Here is a 20,321-nt window from a genome sequence, read left to right on the forward strand (position 1 = left end):
TTTCTTTTCCTCCCCCCCACCCCCCATAGCCGAAGCGTGATTCCACTGGGTATTACATGTGTTCTTGATTCGAACCCATTGCTATGTTGTTAATATTTGCATTAGGGTTTCCTTTAGAGTCTCTCCTCTGTCATGTCCCCTCAACCACTGTAGTCAGGCAGTTGCTTTTCCTTGGTGTTTCTACTCCCACAGTTTATCCTCTGCTTATGAATGGTGTTTTTTCTGCTGGATCCCTGCAGATTGTTCAGGGACATTACACCGCCACTAATGGAGAAGTCCATTACGTTCGATTATACCACAGTGTATTAGTTTCTATGTACAATGTTCTCCTGGTTCTGCTCCTTTCACTCTGCATCACTTCCTGGAGGTTGTTCCCGTCTCCATGGAATTCCTCCACTTTATTATTCCTTTTAGCACAATAGTATTCCATCACCAACATATACCACAATTTGCTCAGCCATTCCCCAATTGATGGGCATCCCCTCATTTTCCAGTTTTGGGCCACCACAAAGAGCGCAGCTATGAATATTTTTGTACAAGTCTTTTTGTCCATTATCTCTTTGGGGTACAAACCCAGCAGTACTATGGCTGGATCAAAGCGTAGACATTCTTTTGTTGCCCTTTGGGCATAGTTCCAAATTGCCCTCCAGAATGGTTGGATCAGTTCACAACTCCACCAGCAATGAATTAATGTCCCAACTTTGCCACATCCCCTCCAGCATTCATTACTTTCCTTTGCTATCATGTTAGCCAATCTGCTAGGTGTGAGGTGATACCTCAGAGTTGTTTTGATTTGCATCTCTCTGATTATAAGAGATTTAGAACACTTCTTCATGTGCTTATTAATAGTTTTGATTTCTTTATCTGAGAACTGCCTATCCATGTCCCTTGCCCATTTATCAATTGGAGAATGGCTTGATTTTTGTACAATTGATTTAGCTCTTTATAAATTTGAGTAATTAAACCTTTGTCAGAGGTTTCTATGAAGATTTTTTCCCAGTTTGTTGTTTTCCTTCTGATTTTAGTTACATTGGTTTTGTTTGTACTAAAGCTTTTTAATTTGATGTAGTCAAAATTATTTATTTTACATTTTGTGATTCTTTCTATGTCTTGTTTGGTTTTAAAGTCTTTGCCCTCCCAAAGGTCTGACATGTATACTATTCTGTGTTTACCCAATTTACTCATGGTTTCCTTCTTTATGTTTAAGTCACTCACCCATTTTGAATTTATCTTGGTGTAGGGTGTGAGGTGTTGATCCAAACCTAATCTCTCCCACACTGTCTTCCAGTTTTCCCAGCAGTTTTTATCGAATAGTGGATTTTTGTCCCAAAAGCTGGGATCTTTGGGTTTATCATATACTGTCTTGCTGAGGTCGCTTTCCCCAGTCTATTCCACTGATCTTCCTTTCTGTCTCTTAGCCAGTACCAAATTGTTTTGATGACTGCTGCTTTGTAATATAGTTTAAGGTCTGGGACTGCAAGGCCCCCATCATATGTGGTTTTTTTTTTCATTATTTCCCTGGATATCTTTGATCTTTTGTTATGGTTTTTTCTAAATCAGTAAAGAAATATTTTGGGAATATTTTGGGAGTTCAATGGGTATGGCACTAAATAGATAAATAAGTTTGGGTAGGATGGTCATTTTTATTATATTGGCTCGTCTTATCCATGAGCAGTTAATGTTTTTCCAATTGCTGAAGTCGAGTTTTAGTTTTGTGGAGAGTGTTTTGTAGTTGTGTTCATATAGTTCCTGTGTTTGTCTCGGGAGATAGATTCCTAGGTATTTTATTTTGTCTAAGGTGATTTTGAATGGGATTTCTTTCTAGTTTTTGCTGCTGAGCTTTGTTGGAGATATATAGAAATGCTGATGACTTATGTGGGTTTATTTTGTATCCTGCAACTTTGCTAAAGTTGTTGATTATTTCAATTAGCTTTTTGGTTGAATCTCTAGGATTCTTTAAGTAGACCATCATGTCATCCACAAAGAGCGATAACGTGGTCTCCTCCTTGCCTATTTTGATGCCTTCAATTTCTTTTTCTTCTCTAATTGCTACTGCTAGTGTTTCTAGTACAATGTCAAATAGTAGAGGTGATAATGGGCATTCTTGTTTCACTTCTGATCTTATTGGGAATGCATCTAGTTTATCCCCATTGCAGATGATATTAGCTGATGGTTTTAGATATATACTGTTTATTATTTTTAGGAACGACCATTCTATTCCTATGCTTTCTAGTGTTTTTAATAGGAATGGGTGTTGTATTTTACCAAAGGCTTTTTCTGTGTCTATTGAGATAATCATGTGGTTCTTGTTGGTTTGCTTCTTGATGTGGTCAATTAATGTGGATGGTTTTCCTAATGTTGAACCAGCCCTGCATCCCTGGTATAAATCCTACTTGATCATGATGGATGACCCTTCTGATCACTTGCTGGAGTCTTTTTGCTAGTATCCTATTTAAGATTTTTGTATCTATATTCATTAGGGAGATTGGTCTATAGTTTTCTTTCTCTGTTTTTGACCTGCCTGGTTTTGGAATCAGTACCATGTTTGTGTCATAAAAGGAGTTTGGTAGAACTCCCTCTTTGCTTATTATGTCAAATGGTTTGTATAGTATTGGGATTAACTGTTCTCTGAATGTTTGATAGAATTCACTGGTGAATCCATCAGGCCCTGAGGATTTTTTCTTAGGAAGTTCTTTGATGGCTTGTTGCATTTCATTTTCTGATATGGGATTATTTAAGAATTCTATTTCTTCTTCTGTTAGTCTAGAAAGTTAGTATTTTTGTATATATTCATCCATATCCCCTAAATTGGTGTATTTATTGCCATATAATTGGGCAAAGTAATTTCTAATGATTGCCTTAATTTCCTCTTCATCGGAGGTGCTGTCCCCCTTTTCATCTTTGATGATGTTAATTTGCTTTTCTTCCTTCCTTTTTTAAATTAGATTGACCAATACTTTGTCTATTTTGTTTGTTTTTTCAAAGTACCAGCTTCTTGTCTTATTTATTAAATCAATAGTTCTATCACTTTCAATTTTATTAATTTCTCCCTTAATTTTTACGATTTCTAGTTTGGTTTTCTGCTGGGGGTTTTTAATTTGATCGCTTTCGAGTTTTTTCATTTGCATTTCCAATTGATTGATCTCTGCTCTCCCTAGTTTGTTGATATGTGCACTCAGGGATATGAATTTACCTCTGATTACCTCTTTGGCTGCATCCCAAAAGGTTTGAAAGGATGTCTCGCCATTGTCATTTTCCTTGATGAAATTATTAATTGTTTCTATGATTTCTTCTCTAAATGATTTTGGAGTATCATATTGTTTAATTTCCAATTAGTTTTTGATTTGTTTTCCATGTACCATTATGTGATCTGAAAAGGCTGCATTTATTATTTCTGCTTTTCTGCATTTGTGTGCCATATTTCTGTGACCTAATGTATGGTCAATCTTTGTGAATGTGCCATGTGGTGCAGAGAAGAAGGTGTATTCCTTTTTATCCCTATTTATTTTCTCCATATATCTATTAATTCTAATTTTTCTAAGATTTCATTCACTTCTTTTACCTCTTTCTTATTTATTTTTTGATTTGATTTATCTAAATTTGATAATGGTTGGTTTAAGTCTCCCACTAATATGGTTTTACTGTCTATTTCTTCCTTCAATTCTCCTAGTTTTGTTAGATTTAAAATAGTTTAGAGCGTTAAATAGTTAAGAGAGTGGGAGCCATAAAATGTGATAATTAAAATGTTTGGGAGCAAGGGAAATATATAACAATTATGACCGCTGAAATATGTTTTCTACTGTGTCTTGGTTTTGTATAAATATAAGATGGTCACCAGGGAATGTATTCCCAATTTATGAATATGCCCAAGCCAACTGGGTTTTATAGAGAAATTTAATTTATAATACACTGATTAATCAATAGAAAAAGAGAGAAAGTAAGAAAGGAATAAGAATGAAGGGCCTCAAGCCAATAAGGCCTAGACCTCAGACCTAAGAGATAAATCAGTCAGTTGGTTTTATCACTCACCCAAGATCTCTCTATGTAAGGCTTCTCATGCCAACCTCAGGCTCCACCTTCAAGAGAGCCTCCTTTCAAGAAATGTTTCCAGAGAATTATCCTCCTGACTCCTCCTGAGTTCTCCTTCCACAGCCTCCTTCAAGACTTCTCCAGGAGCTCTCCCTCCAGGACCTCTCTCCTCTCAGACCTCCTTCAGAGCATCAACCTCTCTCAGTCCTCAGACCCCGCTATCTTTAAGCAAAAAAATCTAACTTCCCTCCCCTCAGTTCTCACATCTACCAATCACTGTCGATGTCTCCCCTGTGCCAGTGGTGGCTCTTGCTTAATCCAGGACCTCCCAGAGGGTTTCCCCTTTGCACATGTCTGTTGAAGGTCATATTTGCAAATAATTAAATCTTGATCTTTGCTGCAGCCCTTCCTAAATTCTGTTACTCTGAGTAGGGTGGAGATTGTAGTTTCCAAGACCTGGTTCTGTCATTCCAAGTATCTCTATTGTATCAATTCTAAAATCAATCATGACTCAAGGAACTTCCTGTTCTATGCTTAAGCATAAGTCAAAGCCCTTTCCATTGTTTAGCAAAAGGTTTATGTCCTAAAGTAGTCTTAAGTAGGGAGGAGAAGGATCCTCCCATGCCAAGGAGTTTCATATTCCAATAGAGTTCTTACTATCAGTAGGAAATTTTTTCCAGTATGAAATTTCCCAATGGTGAAATTTCCAACATTCATAAGTCTAAGAAATTTTAAGGTTTACAGTTTCTCCATTAGAAATTTGGGTGCTATATTATTTGGTACATACATGTTGATTAGTGATATTTCCTCATTATCTAAAGTCCCTTTTAACAAAATATAATTACCTTCCCTATCCCTTTTGATCAGGTCTATTTTTGCTTTGGCTTTATCAGATATCATGATCACAACACCTGCCTTTTTTCTGTCAGTTGAGGCCCAGAAGGCCTTACTCCATCCTTTAATTCTGACCTTGTGGGTATCAACCTGCCTCATGTGTGTTTCTTGAAGACAACATATGGTAGGCTTTTGGATTCTAATCTATTCTGCTATTCGTCTACGTTTTATGGGTGAGTTCATCCCATTCACGTTCAAAGTTATGACTGTCATTTGTGGATTCCCTGGCATTATGATATCCTTCCCTAATTCTAACCTTTTCTTCTTCAGCTCTACCTTTTAGTCCAGTGATTTACTTTAAATCAGTCCCCCTTGTCCCCTCCCTTGATATGTTTCCTTTTTTAGTCCCTCCCTTTTTGTTCCCTCCCCCTCCCCCCTCTTCTTCCCTCCCTTTTTTGTGTTCCCTCCCCCCTACCCTCCTTGGTTTTCCTTTCTCCCTTCCATTGTTGGGTAAGATAGAATTCAAGATCCCAATGGATCTGGGTGTTTTTCCCTCTCAGAGTTGATTTCCCTGAGATTAAGGTTTAAGTAAAAATTCTCTTCTTCTCCTTCTTATAGGAGTTTCCTTCCCCTCCCCTACCCATGTGAATCTTGGTGTGAGAAAGATTATTCTATTTGGTCTTTCTTTTCCCCCTATTTACACATTACATTTTCCCCACATGTTAGTATACATAGATTGATATAAATGTAGTCCTTATAGAAGAGAGTTTGAGTAAAAGAAGAAGATAACATTTTTCTCCTTTTCCCTTTCTTCATATTTACCTTTTCAGGTATTCCATGCTCTTTGTTTTTTGGTGTTGATCTTTCCACAGAGCTCTGGTCTTTTCTTTGCAAAAACTTGGAAATCTTCTATTTTGTTGAATGCCCATACTTTCCCTTGGAAGTATACAGTCAGTTTTGCTGGATAGCTGATTCTTGGTTGAAGACCCAGCTCTCTTGCCTTTCTGAAGATCATGTTCCATGCCTTACGATCATTCAGAGTAGAACTTGCAAGGTCTTGTGTGACCCTGATTGGCATTCCTTTATATCTAAATTGTCTTTTTCTGGCTTCTCGTAGGATTTTTTCTTTTGTTTGAGAGCTTTGGAATTTGGCAATTACATTCCTGGGAGTTGCCTTTTGGGGGTTTAGTGTAGAGGGTGTTCTGTGAGTTCTTTCAGTGGCTGTATTGCCCCCTTGTTCTAGAATCTCTGGGCAATTTTCTTTGATTATATCTTGTGTTACGATGTTGAGTTTGCTGTTTATTTCTGGCTTTTCTGGAAGCCCAATTATTCTTAAATTATCTCTTCTCCCTCTATTTTCCAAATCTGTCACCTTGTCAGTGAGATATTTTATGTTCTCTTCTAATTTCTTGGTCTTTTGGCTTTGCTTTATTAGTTCTTGCTTTAAAGCCTGGTTTTCCTTTTCAGTTTGGTCAAACTGGTTTTGTAGATGTGTGAATTTCTTTTGCATTATTTCCCACTTTTCCTCCCAGAAGGCTTCCATCTTTTTGATCATTTCTGATTCATAATCTTCATGGGTTTGTGGAGAGTTTCCATTTCCTTTGGAAGGTTTCGGGGAATTTGCTTGTGTTTCCTCTTCTATCTCCTCTGTGTTTTGTATTTTTGCTCAATAAAATGTGTCCAAAGTCGCCTCCTTCTTCTTGTTTTTTTTTTTTTTTGAATTTTGGGTTTTTTGTGCTTCTGTGGAGTTTGCCATCTCTATCTGAGTGGGGAGGATTAGCTTTTCTTATCTCTGTCTGGCATTCAGAGGTTTTAGCCCTAGGCAGATTGTCCATTCTATGGCTTGGCCGTTGTTTCTGTGCATCAGCTGGCTGGAAGAGCCAGCACTCTGAGGGGGGAGGGGCCGCGGCTTCCTGGAGCTCTGAGGGCTGGTGATAGGATTAACCTCAGACTGAGTATGCCCTCAGGCAAGGACCTTCAGTGAGACTCAGATGGAAGGATCTGTTCAGGGGGCTACAGGCTCCTCCTGTCTCTCTCTGTTTCCCTGCTGTCTGGGTGCCCCCTCGACTGGGTCAGATTGTTTTCAGGATTCGGCCTTCAGCTCCGAGGCCCTTTTGCCAGCCCTGAGGGTTACTGTTGTTTTAGATGACCCTGCACTCTGAAGGGGGAGGTGCCAAAAATACACATCTAATCCCATCCAAATCCACCTCCAAAAATACCCTATTACAGAGAGAAGGACAGCTAGGTGACTCATTGGATAGAGAGCTGGGCCCAGAGATAGGAGGTCCTGGGTTCAAATCTGACCCTGTCACTTCCTAATTGTGTGACCTTGGGCAAGTCACTTAATCTCAATTGCCTAGCCCTCACCACTTTTATGTCTTGGAACCAATACTCATTATTGATTCCAAGACAAAAGGTAAGGGCATATATGCATATATACACCATGTAAGAGATATATTGGGCAAAAACATCAATAATAATAAAATTCACATTTTTCTGGCATTCCATTGTATATAAATAGCACTAAATTTAGGATGTTTGAATCTTGGCTCTGTCACTTGCTGTGTTATTTCTCTTCTCTAGGCCTCAGTTTTCTCTTCTGTCAAATGAGAGGGTTGGACAAAGTGATTTTTAAGGTTGATAACAGATCTGAAGAACCTGACCCTGTTCATTTACAAGACTAGGGTCTTCCAATCCCTTGCCTTCCCTTGAGGGTGTGTTCACTTAGGACACCAAATCACTAAGTAAGAAAGCTTCTTGGTGAATATAGAATGAGAGCAAAGAGATATGACCATTCTTAAGGGATATTTCCATCAAGTCATGATAGCTTGATAAATTTTCCTTTTCCATTCCAGGGATATTTCTGTCTAAAGAGCCATAATCTGTCGTCTAGACTCCAAGTCCCCTCTTCCTGGGCCATGCTGGGGAAACATTGACACACTTTTCCGAGATTCCTTTCCATTTTTTCCATTTACATGATCATTTATATGCCACAAGTTCTCAGATTCCTAAATAAGTTTCAGTTTAGTTATTTTTAGATTGAAGTTTCTCTGAGGGACTTTGGGAAACGCCTTAATCCAATGTTGAGATTTGAGTGATTATTGATTTTGTTATTATTATTGCTGTTTAAAAAATGTGACTCAGATAAAATGGACTAATAGGATGATGATAATAATCATATTTCTTGAGTGCATTTTAGTTTATGAAGCTCTTTCTTCATAACTACCCTATAAGGAATAGTAGTGTGTACAGTATTATCCCCATATTACATATGAGGATGCTGAAGATCAGAGAAGTAAGACAATTTACCCAAAGCTAGGAAACTGTAAAACTAGGATGATAGTAGTAGTGGTGGTGGTAGTGGTGGTGGTACTACTATTAATACCACTGCTACTTATAATGATAATGCTAATAACTAGCATTTATATATTGCTTCAAGGTGTGCAGAATGCTTTACAAATATTATCTCATTTAGTCCTCACAACAGTCCTGGGAGGTAGGTGCTACTATTCCTCATTTTACAGATGAGGAAACAGAGGCTGAGAGAGGCTATGTGATTTTCCTAGGGTCATACAACTAATAAGTATTTGAGGCTATCTAGGTGACAATGTATAGAGTGCCAAGTCAGGAGCTGGAGTCAGAAAGACCTGAGTTCAAATCCATCCTTAGATATTTACTGGCTTTGTGACCCTGGGCAAGTCACTTAACCTGTTTGCTTCTGTTACCTCATCTGTAAAATGAACTGGAGAAGGAAATGGTAAACCTTTCCAGGCTCTTTGTCAAGAAAACCCCAAATGGGATCATGAAGACTCAGACACAACTGAAAATGACTAAACTGCAAAAATAAGCTTCCTAATTCCAGGTCCATTGCTTTTCCCACAGGGACAATTTCTTTAGTTGAAGTCCTAGGACATGAGCCCCTGACCTATTTTGAAGGATTCAGCCTTACTAAGAGAGCTCACTTTATGGAATACAAAGAAACTCCTTTTCCCTCCATGCTCAGACTTGCTTGACACAGTTGAGAAGTTTCCTCTCCTCCCTACCAATACCTCCTCCCCAAATTCTCCGCCCTTCAGTTGCTTAGCTAGCTCCACGATTAAGTGGACATCAAGTACACATTCAAAATGAGCAAACATAAGATATATAGAGTTAATTAGGATTATGGGTAAAGGAATAGTCTAGCATCTTAGGGAGGGACCTCTTCTGGTTTTTCACATGCAACCTGGAGATAGTTTGCATAAGACTTTCTTAGTGTTTAATTTCAGGAAAATGTGGTATATGTTAGAATTTCACAGGATTTAGAACTGGGAAGTAACCTTAGAAATCTGATCCAACCTCTTCATTTTACTAATAATGATTCTAATACTTAAAGAAATCAAGTGCCCTGCCTCAGGTCTCATGACTAATATCAGAATGAGGATTCAAATTCAAGTTCTTTAAGTTCCTTTCCAGTGTTTCCTTCCTATCATGTTGATCTGGTAGCTCTTGGACAATTAGAGTTTGAGAGAGGAAATCTAACTTTCTAAAAAAAAAAGGAATTTAGAAGAAAATAACTAGGAGCCATAAATAATTAAAATTACCTGAAAACTAAGCTCAACTAAATATGGAAGAAGGTGAGAGAATCCCATTATTGGCCATGAAAAGCTGAGTATGAATTCTAGGAAGGTCAATAATTTGGTGGACAAAAAAGATAAACACTATTGGTACTTGTAGGTAGGGTTATCTCTTATGGAATCTGGAGGAGAAAAAAATTGGAGCTTTCTAAGAGAGAAACCCCTCTCTCTTCTCTTTTCCTCCCCTCCTCAATCTTATCCCTCTCTCACTTACTCTCTCCCTCTTTTCCTTTTTGACGTATTCAACTCTTATAGAAATTTTTCTGTTTCATTTTAAGCTACGTGGATTCCATCCCTCAAGTTCTTGTGGCCAGATCAGAGCCCTGCCTTTTATCAGCCTAACTTTCCTATTTTCAAGCTTCACTTTCTTCATGAAGCCTATCCTGATTACCCTAACTGCTAGAATCCCACTTTGGGTCCATGACGTTTTCTGTTAATGTTAATTTTTGGTCCTAATCCATTTTTTGTATGCTGCCAAAAATAATCTGCCTTACTTAAAAATCATCAATCATTCTCTATTGCCGTAAGATAAAATACAGATTCCTTTTTCCTCTTCCCAGTTGAGCTCTATGATACGTTTACAGTACAAGAATCCTTTTCACATCACATCTTTCCCCACTGCATTTTCTATGTATCTTGGGATGGCATAAGAAATTAAATGGGAATTATGGTAGAGTTTTTCAGAAGCCACAGATGACACATGAAGGCCAGCAGATGACATAGGAAAAATTTAAAAACCCAGAAATACATAAAATATATAGAGTGCTGTGTAATATCAACATCTTTTATCTTTTAATACCACAAGTTTAGTAAACAATTTCTTTTTAAAAGTTAAAATTAGTAAAAATTTAAGTTTGTGAAAAGAATGTGAAAGCCAGTCGAGGACATGCAAAGGCTAGAGCTATCTTAACATTGACCTACGCATAGCCTCTGACCAAATACTTACCCCAAATTTTATAGTAAGGTACTGTAAACACCCCATAAAAGAAAAAGGGGAAAAAAAAAGCAGACTTCTCCGGTGTGAAAGGAAGGCCAAAATTTTTTACTCAGATTTTTCAAATCACAGGGGTGCTGTGCCCTTAATCTCTGAGATGAAGAAGAGTTACCTGTATTTTCATGCTACTTTTGAGTTGAACATTCTATAGCATAACATAAGTCTACTACAGCTATTCTCTGATGTTTCTTATTTTCTTCTTGCTCTGGATCTACACAGTCCTCTATGACTGGGACACATCTCCTTCATGAACCACATGTCAAAATCATTTCTGTTTTTGAAAATCCAACTCATGAGTCACCTGGTCACCTTTTCAAAGAAACTTACCCCAATGGGGTAACATATTGTGTCCCAACAGTGGGACACAAATTCCTTGAAGCTAGAGACTATCCCACTTGGGCATTTGAATCTCTGATACCAAGTGCATTGCCTGCATATAGTAAGTCTTTAATAAATGCTTTCATTTTTTTAGTTGATGATTTCAGTTGGAACATTCCTTTTCCCTATTCTGAATTTCTATGTCATCTTATCTTAATATCATCTTTATTCTCTTCATATTCTATTTTATAAATTCCTTTGGAACAAAGACTTGTTTTTTACCCTCTTCATATTCTATTTTATAAATTCCTTTGGAACAAAGACTCTTGTTTTCACCTTTGTATCTTTATTCTGGAGCTGTGGGTCTAATAAGCATTAAATCCCCAATAGATAGGGATTTAATGAATTTTTAGTGAATTGAATTGGGTTGGGTTAGGGTCCTTATCTGACATCTTTCCAGATATTGGAATCTGGTCTTTTTAGTCATAGTAATAAGTCTGAAACCCAGAACCACCTCTCAATCCAGTGCTTCTGAGATCCAAGGACTCAGCATTACAAGATCTTTTTCTACTATCTCAAATAATCCTTATCTTCTTGATCTTGGAATAATACTTTTCTCATATACCCCCCCTTATCATAGAAAATCTGCATGATGGTGTAAGGGGATGTGGGCTTGGAGTTTGAATAACTGGCTTTGCCAGGATCATAGCTCTAGAGCTAGAAGGACCTCAGAAGCCATCTAGTCCAATAGTCTTGTTTTAAAGGTAAAGAGACCAGGCCCCAGAGAAGTTATGTGACTTGCCCAAAGCTACCAGTCAAAGGCAGGATTTGAACCAAAGCCCTTGGACTCCAGAGCCACTTTTTCCTTTTCCCCCCGTTTGTGTCAGACCTGGATGTCTTTGAGCAAGTCACTTCTTTCTGAGCATCATTTCTATAAAATGAGATGATGGGACTACATGGTTTTTGAGGCCCCTTTCAGCCTCAGATCTGTTATTTGTGTTTTATTGTTTACAGTAGTTATTTGTGTTTGTGTTTTATTCCCTTCCTGGACTGTAAACTTTCTTTGCCCCAGAATGGGGCATGGTGTTTTGCACACAGTAGGAATTTAATAAAATGCTCAATTGAATTGGATTTATATCCTCACACATCATGCTGATTTTCACAGTGTATTATCATTTATTGTAGTTATTTATTTCTCCATGTGTCAGACATGTTGCACTATACCTTGAGTTCCACAAGGGCAAGAGCCAAGCCTTATTGAAATTTTGTATTTCCCTCAGCACCAGGCAGGGTTCTCTACATAATATTGTATAGAATGTTTTATAGTGTTTGTAAATGTTTTTTGAATTAGAAAGACCCTCAAAGAGACTTGCTAATGATTTATACATACACATTGTATAAATGAATATTTATTACTCTTACTACTATGACTACTACTGCTACTAATTATTATCATTGTTCCAAGAGTAACTTGAAATCATATGGGATCTTGCCAAACAGTGGGCTTTTGTTTGGCTTTTTAGCTTGTATAAGTTAGCAGGCATCTGTGTGCCAGGATTTGCTGTGGCAGTTGAGTAAAAGTCATTTATTTAGCCATCATGTTAATTGCAGGCTTTTTTTCCCTTCCATTGACTTGATCACAGGAATCCCAGACTGTTTGCAGACACTAGCAGATGTGCATGTCATCTTTTATAATAGGTCATTGCACAGATGAGCAGTAGTCTTGGTGTAGAGAAGTTTCCCTAGTCAGTTTTATTTATTATTATTTTTTTTTACTTTTGAAAATTTTTACTTAATTAGCTAATTTAGAATATTTTTCCATGGTTACAAGAATCGTATTCTTTCCCTCCCCCCCCCCCCAATAGCTGACGTGCAATTCCACTGTGTTTTACATGTGTCATTGATCAAGGCCTATTTCCATATAATTGATATTTGCACTAGGGTGATCATTTAGAGTCTACATCCCCAATCATATCCTTATCAACCCATGTGATCAAGCAGTTGTTTTTCTTCTGTGTTTCTATTCCCACAGTTCTCCCTCTGGATGTGGATAGTGTTCTTTCCCTCAGAATTATCCTGGATCATTGCATTGCTGCTAGTAAGAGAAGTCCATTACATTCTATTATACCACAGTGTGTCAGTCTCTGTGTACAGTGTTCTCCTGGTTCTGCTCCTCTCACTCTGCATCAATTCCTGGAGGTTGTACCAGTTTACACGGAATTCCTCTAGTTCATTATTCCTTTGAGCACAATAGTATTCCATCACCAACAAATATCACACTTTTGTTCAGCCATTCCCCAATTGAAGGGCATCCCCTCATTTTCCAATTTTTGGCTACCACAAAGAGTGCAGCTATGAATATTCTTATACAGGTCTTTTCCCCTATTATCTCTTTGGGGAACAAACCCAGCAGTGCTATGGCTGGATCAAAGGGCAGACAGTCTTTTAGTACCCTTGGAGCATAGTTCCAAATTGCCTTCCAGAATGGTTTGATCAATTCACAACTCCACCAGCAATGAATTAGTGTCCCCACTTTGCCACATCCCCTCCAACATTCATTACTTTCCTTTGCTGTCATGTTAGCCAATCTGCCTAGTCAGTTTTATATTGACTCTCTAAGATTCTAGGGAATGGTCTAATCCTATGTGTTGTCACCACTACAAATTACAGCAAGGGATGTACAGAATGGGTCACCCATGTTTGACATTTTCACAGCTTCAGGATCTATGGAAATATATATGTATATATATATATATTTTTTTTGTATAGCGTTGGGGTAAAGGGGGACAGAAAATGATGGGAAAGAGGTCTTAGTGAGACTGAAAGCCAGGAATAGCCAAAAAGAAGAGTAAATCTGGTAAAGATCAGAGGTGCTAAAACATGGGCCTGACCATGCCACTCTCCCCACCTTTCATCCACACCATGAACTTCATTGGCTTTCTATTGCCTCTAAGAGCAAATATAAATTCCTATTTGGCATTTACAGATCTTCATAACTAGGCTTCTTTGTGTCATTCCAGTCACCCTATAATTTATTCTCATCTATATGCTCTATATTTCAGCCATTCTGGCTTTCTTGCTCTTTCTTAGGACTCAGAACATACCATCTCCCATCTTCATATCTATCAGCCATGATTAAATGTCCCACTTCCTCCCCTTCACCCCTTAGCTTTCTCAGCACAAGCCCCACCTTCTTCAGGTCTTTTCTGGTCCTCCCAGCTTCTTCTCTTCCCCTTTAATCTTACATTGTGTCAATTCTATACTTTGCACATATTTACATAAACCCTGTCTGTTCTCTCTCACTTTCCTTTGATTGTTTGTCATCCATGGGTCCTCTTCTTTTCTCTCTCTATATTCTTTTTTTGGAAGTGTCATTAAATCCCACAAATTTAAATGTCATTGCCATGTGAATTTATCTAAAATCTACATATTCAGCCTTGGGCTCTCTGTTGCATTTCAGGCCTGTGTCACCAGTTGCCTTGTGGACATTTCAGACTGGATGTTCTGGAGATATCTCAAACCAAGGATATCCAAAACTAAACTCACTTCTCTCTCAAACCCTTCTTTTCCTAAATTTCCTTATTTCTGTCAAAGGGATCACCATCCCTGTAGTCTCCCAGGCTTATAACCTGAACATTACCCTTAGCCTTTTTCTTTCCCTCACTCCAGAGATGCAGTTGGTTGCCAGATTTTGACATTTCTACCTTGATAATAACTCTCACATCTTATTCCTCTCTACTTCCCCAGACACTATCTTATTTCAGAGGTAATAAACCTCTCACCTAGATGATTGCAACAGCTTTCTAACTGATCTCCCTGTCTCAGGACCCCTCCCATTTCAGCCCACCTTACATCCTACTGCCAAAATAATTTTCTGTGAATACAGGTCTGATTATGTCACTCGAATGCTTAGCTAACTCCAATGACTGGTGCCTCTAGGAAAAAACATAAACCTCTCTGTTTAGCTTTTACAGTCCTTCAGAATCTGGCCCCCACCTTTCTTTTTTTGCCTCATTGAGTATTATACTACCCACCCACCCACCTCCAACTGTCATTCTCTCTGTTCTTCACAGGCAGCTCTCCGTCTTCGTCTCCCTTCCTTTGCACCGCCTGTTCCTGTCCTTGCAATGCCCTCCTTTGTCATCTGTGTTTCACATAGTCCCTCTCCTCCTTCTCCCTGGAACCTCTCCTGATCCCTCCCTTCCAAACCATAGCCTCTTTAATGACTTTGTGTGTATTCCTTCTGTTCAATATAAATATATACATGGACTTGCTTCCTCTCTTAGAAAGGAAGGTTGATGGAATTGGAGATTTCTGTGTTATTTGTATTTCTATTCCCAGCATCAACCTTGGGGATGGATGGCTGGTCCACAGAAAACTCTTGATAAATGCTCATTGATTGACTGACTCAGCCGAGTCCCCACTGAATGACCATGCATTGTAAATGCTTTGATCAACAGACTTCCTCTTCAGTGACAAACTTTTCAGCACTCTGGCTTTGGGGAGGGGTGTGTGTGTGTGTGTGTGTGTGTGTGTGTGCGTGCGTGCATGTGTGTATGCATGCGTGTATGTGTATGTGTGTATGTGTGTGTGTATGTGTGTGTGTGCATGTATGTGTGTGCATGTGTGTGTGTGTGTGTGTGTAAGTCCAAGTTTTCACAATCTCTTTTGCCTTCCAGGAATCCTCCCTGTATTTTGTGTCACCAGCTGAGGTGGACCTGACCCCCCCCCCCTCGAGGCCCGGAGAGAGCATGTATAAACGGAATGGCCTGATGGCCAATGTCCTGGTCACCTCTCCAACTCCCCAGGTAGGATGCAGTGGGGGGAAAGTAACGGAGTTGGGGGAAGGCAGTGGGGGCAGCCACACCTGCCGAGCCGTGCCAGCTTACTTTGGCCTCTGAGGGGCTCCCTGCTGCCAGGGGACATGCTCGGCTGCTGCCTCCTGAACAGAGTCGTGTTTGACTGCAGGCCCTGATGAATGCTGTCATTCTAAATGCTCAGGCTTCCTTCCACCCCCACCCCCACGGGAGCCTGCCGCTGCTGGGCTTTGGACAGTTGTTATATTTGGGGGACAGTTAAATAAATCAAACCTTGACTCTCAGTATATTTTTTGAAGTAGCTCATTTCAACTTAAAATAAATACTCACAACCTGTCCAATGTCACGAATGCCATGTTCCATTGAGATGGTAAGAAATGATTGGCATTTACTCAAAGAAATTCTCTAAAGGCACTCACTGGCCATTTCAAGAGAACACATCACTGATTGTAAATAAGTAGCACATTCCAAAATAGATTGTGATTTCAACTGGCCTCATCTGGTGATTTCCCCTTCCTGATCCTGAAAGGCCTGGAACATGAGTGCCCTGCCCACAGAGTGACCCGTGCCAGTGCCACCGTGGCCTCTGCCTTGGGAACTCACATTCTCCGTCCATTACAGCCTGACCGCTGCCCAAGGGTCTCTGGAGTTAGCACCATAAGCCACATCTGTTGTGCAGCGACTGTTCTAGACTTGTAAAATTTTTCTAGTTAGAATGACACAACCCTGACTTTTTCCTCTCCCCTATATTCCTCTAATTCTACCTCAACAGAACCGTATTTATCCTTGAAGATCACTTCAGCCCTGGAGCTCACATTGTGCTAGTACCCTCTGCCCCTGGGGTCCTTCCCTCTGAATGGAGGGGGAGAGCTCTTCCCTGAACCTCCCTTTAAGGCGGGCGCCTCCCAGCCTAGCCATCTCTTCATTTCCCACCAAGCCGTACTTCTTTGGACTTCTCCATCATGCCCCCTCACCAAATGCCTTCTCTTCTACCCAAATGCCCTTTAGCTTCCCTTTATGTATTGCCTTCCCCCATTAGAATATAAGCTTCTTGAGGGCAGGGATTGTCTTTTTTCCTTTTCCTTTTTTTTTTGCTCCTGTTTGCATTTCCAATACTTAATGCAGTGCCTGGCACATAGTAAATGCTTAATAAATGCTTGTTGACTGACTGACTTATGCAGAACAATTCTAATGCCTCCATAAGACAGCTCTTCATATATTTGAAGACAACTGTCATATCTTCCAAAACAAAGGGTTCTTAACTTTTTGTATGTTTGTGTCATTCCCCCTCCTCCCCTGCCCTCAGCCATCCCCACCTTCAGCACTCTGCAGATGTGCCTGGAACTTTTCTCAGAATAATTTTTAATGCATAAAATGAAATATATAAAATTATAAAGGAAACCAGTTATATTGAAATCTTGTTATAAAATATATACACACATGTATATACACACATATATAGAGAGATTGATAGATAGATAGATAGCTCCTAGATCCCATGTTAAGAACTCCTGCTATATTTCAGGCTAAAAGAGCCATGATTCCCACCAAATAATCCTCTGGATCCTTTACAATTCTAGTCACCCTCCTTTGGACACATGACAGTTTGTCCTTGTCTTTCTAAAATGTCCCCAGGACAGAGGGCAGCTGGGTGGCTCAGTGAATTGACAGCCAAGCCTAGAGATGGGAGGTTCTGGGTTCAAATCTGGCCTCAGACACTCCCTAGCTGTGTGACCCTGGGCAAGTCACTTTACCCCCATTGCCTAGCTCTTACCTCTCTTCTGCCTTGGAATCAGTACACAGTATTGATTCTAAGATAGAAGGCAAGAGTTTAAAAAAATGTTCCCAGGATTGCACACAATATTCCAGTTGTATTCTGACTAGGGTAGAGAACAATGGAATTGTCACCTTCCTTGCTTCAGACCTTTGTTCGTTCTGGTTGCTTGTATATGGTCCCTTGAAAGAACCAATCAGAAATCTAGGTGAACCAATTTATCAAAAAATGAGCAATTTCAAAAACCTATTTCATACTGTTTTCCATCTGGATTTTTTCACTATATATCTGAGCACTGACCCTTGGCTTTTGCATAGGAAGTCTGGCAAATAAGTACATTCTGGTTCTAATAGAATTGCTGCAACTTCATCATTCTTAGCATTCTCATATCTAAAGAGTCTTTCCTGACCTCTGCCCTTATGGGGTCCTGTGGTTTTCAGGGGTTCTGGAATGCCTAGAAAGTCCTGGACTAGGTATCAAGAACCTTGAATTCAAAATCCTGACTCTGCTGCTGACTTGCCATGTGATTATTGGTAAAACCACCTGCCTTCCTGGGGTTTCACTTTCTATGATTCTCATATATTATTTGGAGTAGAGGGGTGATAGTGGCAACTGTAACCACAGGTCACCAACCTCAGCACATCTACTCCTTCTCAGCTAGCCTGCTGTTGTCTGCCCGGCTTGTACCTGACACCTACGAGGTGGTAGGTTACATATACAGTGCTATATTTAACATTAGAACTTGATTCCTTCCAGGAAGATGACTCATTTTAGGTTGTAATTTGTTAGCTCAGGATTCTCTTTCACATCAATTATCTAAAATACATCTGCAGTTATGTCAGATTGTTTTCTGTTCAAAATAACTATTTAACTTTTGCAGTTCAGAATATTCTATTCAATATTAGACACATGGTACTAGATTTCAAAAAATTCGATTACTAGAAGGTTTCTAAGTTAAAAACAGAAAAACTCAATTTAAGTAATCTTAAAGTACTGTACAGGGGTTAGATTTGTAATCTGAAAAAGGATCCTGAGCATTGGAAGCACTTAAAAGATTATGGTATAATCATAAATTATATTTAATAAATTATGATTTATGATTTAGAACTGGAAGGGGCATTAGAGGTTGTGTTATCTCTTTAATCTTACAGAAAAAGAAGCTGAGGTTCAGAGAGACTAAGTGACTTGTTTAAGGTCAAGTAGCAAATAGCAGAGGTGAGATTTAAACAGATTCTTGAACCAGCTAATGAATAAAAATAGGAGACTGAAATAAAGTCCTTAAAAAAGGAGAGGTGAGGGGAAACAAAAATAGAAGTAGAATGGTACAGAAACCTTTTAGGATTGGAGGAAGCTGAATTATCAGGATTTTATGCTTTTCAAGTGGAATGGCATTTTGGCACTTCTTCCTGACAGGTTCTTCCTTGATTTAGCTTAACTGCAGCTATACTGCTAATTCTTAATATTGCTTTGGGAATCTATGGAAATTATAATAATTTTGATACATAAATCCTTTATTTATTCAGTTTCTCATCTGAAAGATGAAGAGATGGGAAAAGATAATCTGTAAGAACCCTTCTAATTATAATATTCTATTTTGTGTCCTAAGATCTTTAACCTTCAGTGTTCTTTTTTCTTTTCTTTTCTACATTCAGCGTTCCAAGGTTCCTTCTATCTTAGCATTCTGTATTTTCCTAACCTAACATTCTGTGTTCTAGAGGTGACCACATCTCTTATATTCTACAACTTTAGGAGAGGATATACATGGTAAAAATGTTTAGAAAGTGTTGGTTGAGTAAGAACACCCATGGCAAGCAGAAGGTAAGAAGAAGAAAGCACTGATCAGGGGGAAGCAGCCTAGAGACATTTTGAAGACAAGCCATTCTGAAACCCAGAAAGGATTTGCAATATCTCTTAAAGTGGAATGGGTTGCCCAATAAAGTAGTGGGTTCTCTTTCCAGGGAGGTCTTTAAGTAGTAGGTAGATGAGATAACCACTTGTTGGAGATAGTGTAGAGCAGAGTCTTGTTTAGGTGTGGGTTGGAATAGATGGTCTAAGGCCCTTCCGATTTTGAGACTCAGTGATCCATATCAAAGTATTCTTTGTAATTAGAGCACAGTGCTAAAAGAGATAGAAAGACTTAGTGATCCTAAGTGTTAGGCTTTAGATACTAAAGGGGAGTTTAGAATTTGTTGCTCTAAACATTTATAATGATAAATTTAAAAAATGCATAAAATTATGATTTAGCACTACCAACTTTGGTTTGTACTCCAAAGAGATAATAAGGAAAAGTGCTTGTACAAAAATATTTATGGTTGCGCCCTTTGTGGTAGCAAAAAATTAGAAAACGAGGGGGTGTCCATTGATTGGGGAATGGCTGAACAAATTGTGGTGTCTGATGTTGATGGAATACTATTGTGCTGTAAGAATTGATAAACTGGAGGAATTCCATCTGAACTGGGAGAACCTCAATGAACTGATGCAGAGTGAAATGAGCAGAACCAGAACATTGTATACAGAAATTAAAACATTGTGGAAAAAATCAATGTAATGGACTTTGCAATGCAACAAGCCAGGACACTCCTGAAGGACTTATGTAAAAGAATGCTATCCACATTGAGAGAAAGAACTATGGGAGTAGAAATGCAAAAGAAAACATATGACGTCACTTATCATGTATATATAGGTCACAAGCTTTGGGGTTTAGGCCTTTAAAAAATTGCTCTATAGCAAAAATGAATAATACGGAAATAGTTATCAAGTGACAACATTTGTACAACCCAGTGGAATTGTTTGTTGGCTCTAGGAGGGGGGAGGGAAAAGGAGAGGGAAAGAAAATGAATCATGTAAACATGGAAAAAAATCTTTAAAAAAATAAATCTTCATCCTAAGCAAAAAACAAAACCAACAACCCATAAAATTAATAAAATCAAAACATTTCAACA

At 38.8% G+C, this 20,321-nt stretch overlaps 1 protein-coding gene across 4 annotated transcripts in view; it reads left to right on the top strand.

Annotated features, from left to right (window-relative positions):
- The window catches only part of RALGPS1 (Ral GEF with PH domain and SH3 binding motif 1), a 662,857-nt gene that overhangs the window by 93,615 nt on the left and 548,921 nt on the right, over nucleotides 1–20,321 (top strand). For 3 of the 4 annotated variants that reach the window (XM_056812171.1, XM_056812172.1, XM_056812173.1), the window contains exons 3-4: nucleotides 12,821–12,886; nucleotides 15,468–15,596. In XM_056812171.1, coding sequence (XP_056668149.1) covers nucleotides 12,833–12,886; nucleotides 15,468–15,596 — 183 coding nt within the window. In that variant the 5' untranslated portion in view covers nucleotides 12,821–12,832. The remainder of the gene's footprint in view (nucleotides 1–12,820; nucleotides 12,887–15,467; nucleotides 15,597–20,321) is intronic. The other variant, XM_007474667.3, reaches the window with a different exon arrangement.

The sequence above is a fragment of the Monodelphis domestica genome, chromosome 1 (assembly GCF_027887165.1).
Source record: "Monodelphis domestica isolate mMonDom1 chromosome 1, mMonDom1.pri, whole genome shotgun sequence".
Classification (NCBI taxonomy): domain Eukaryota; kingdom Metazoa; phylum Chordata; class Mammalia; order Didelphimorphia; family Didelphidae; genus Monodelphis; species Monodelphis domestica.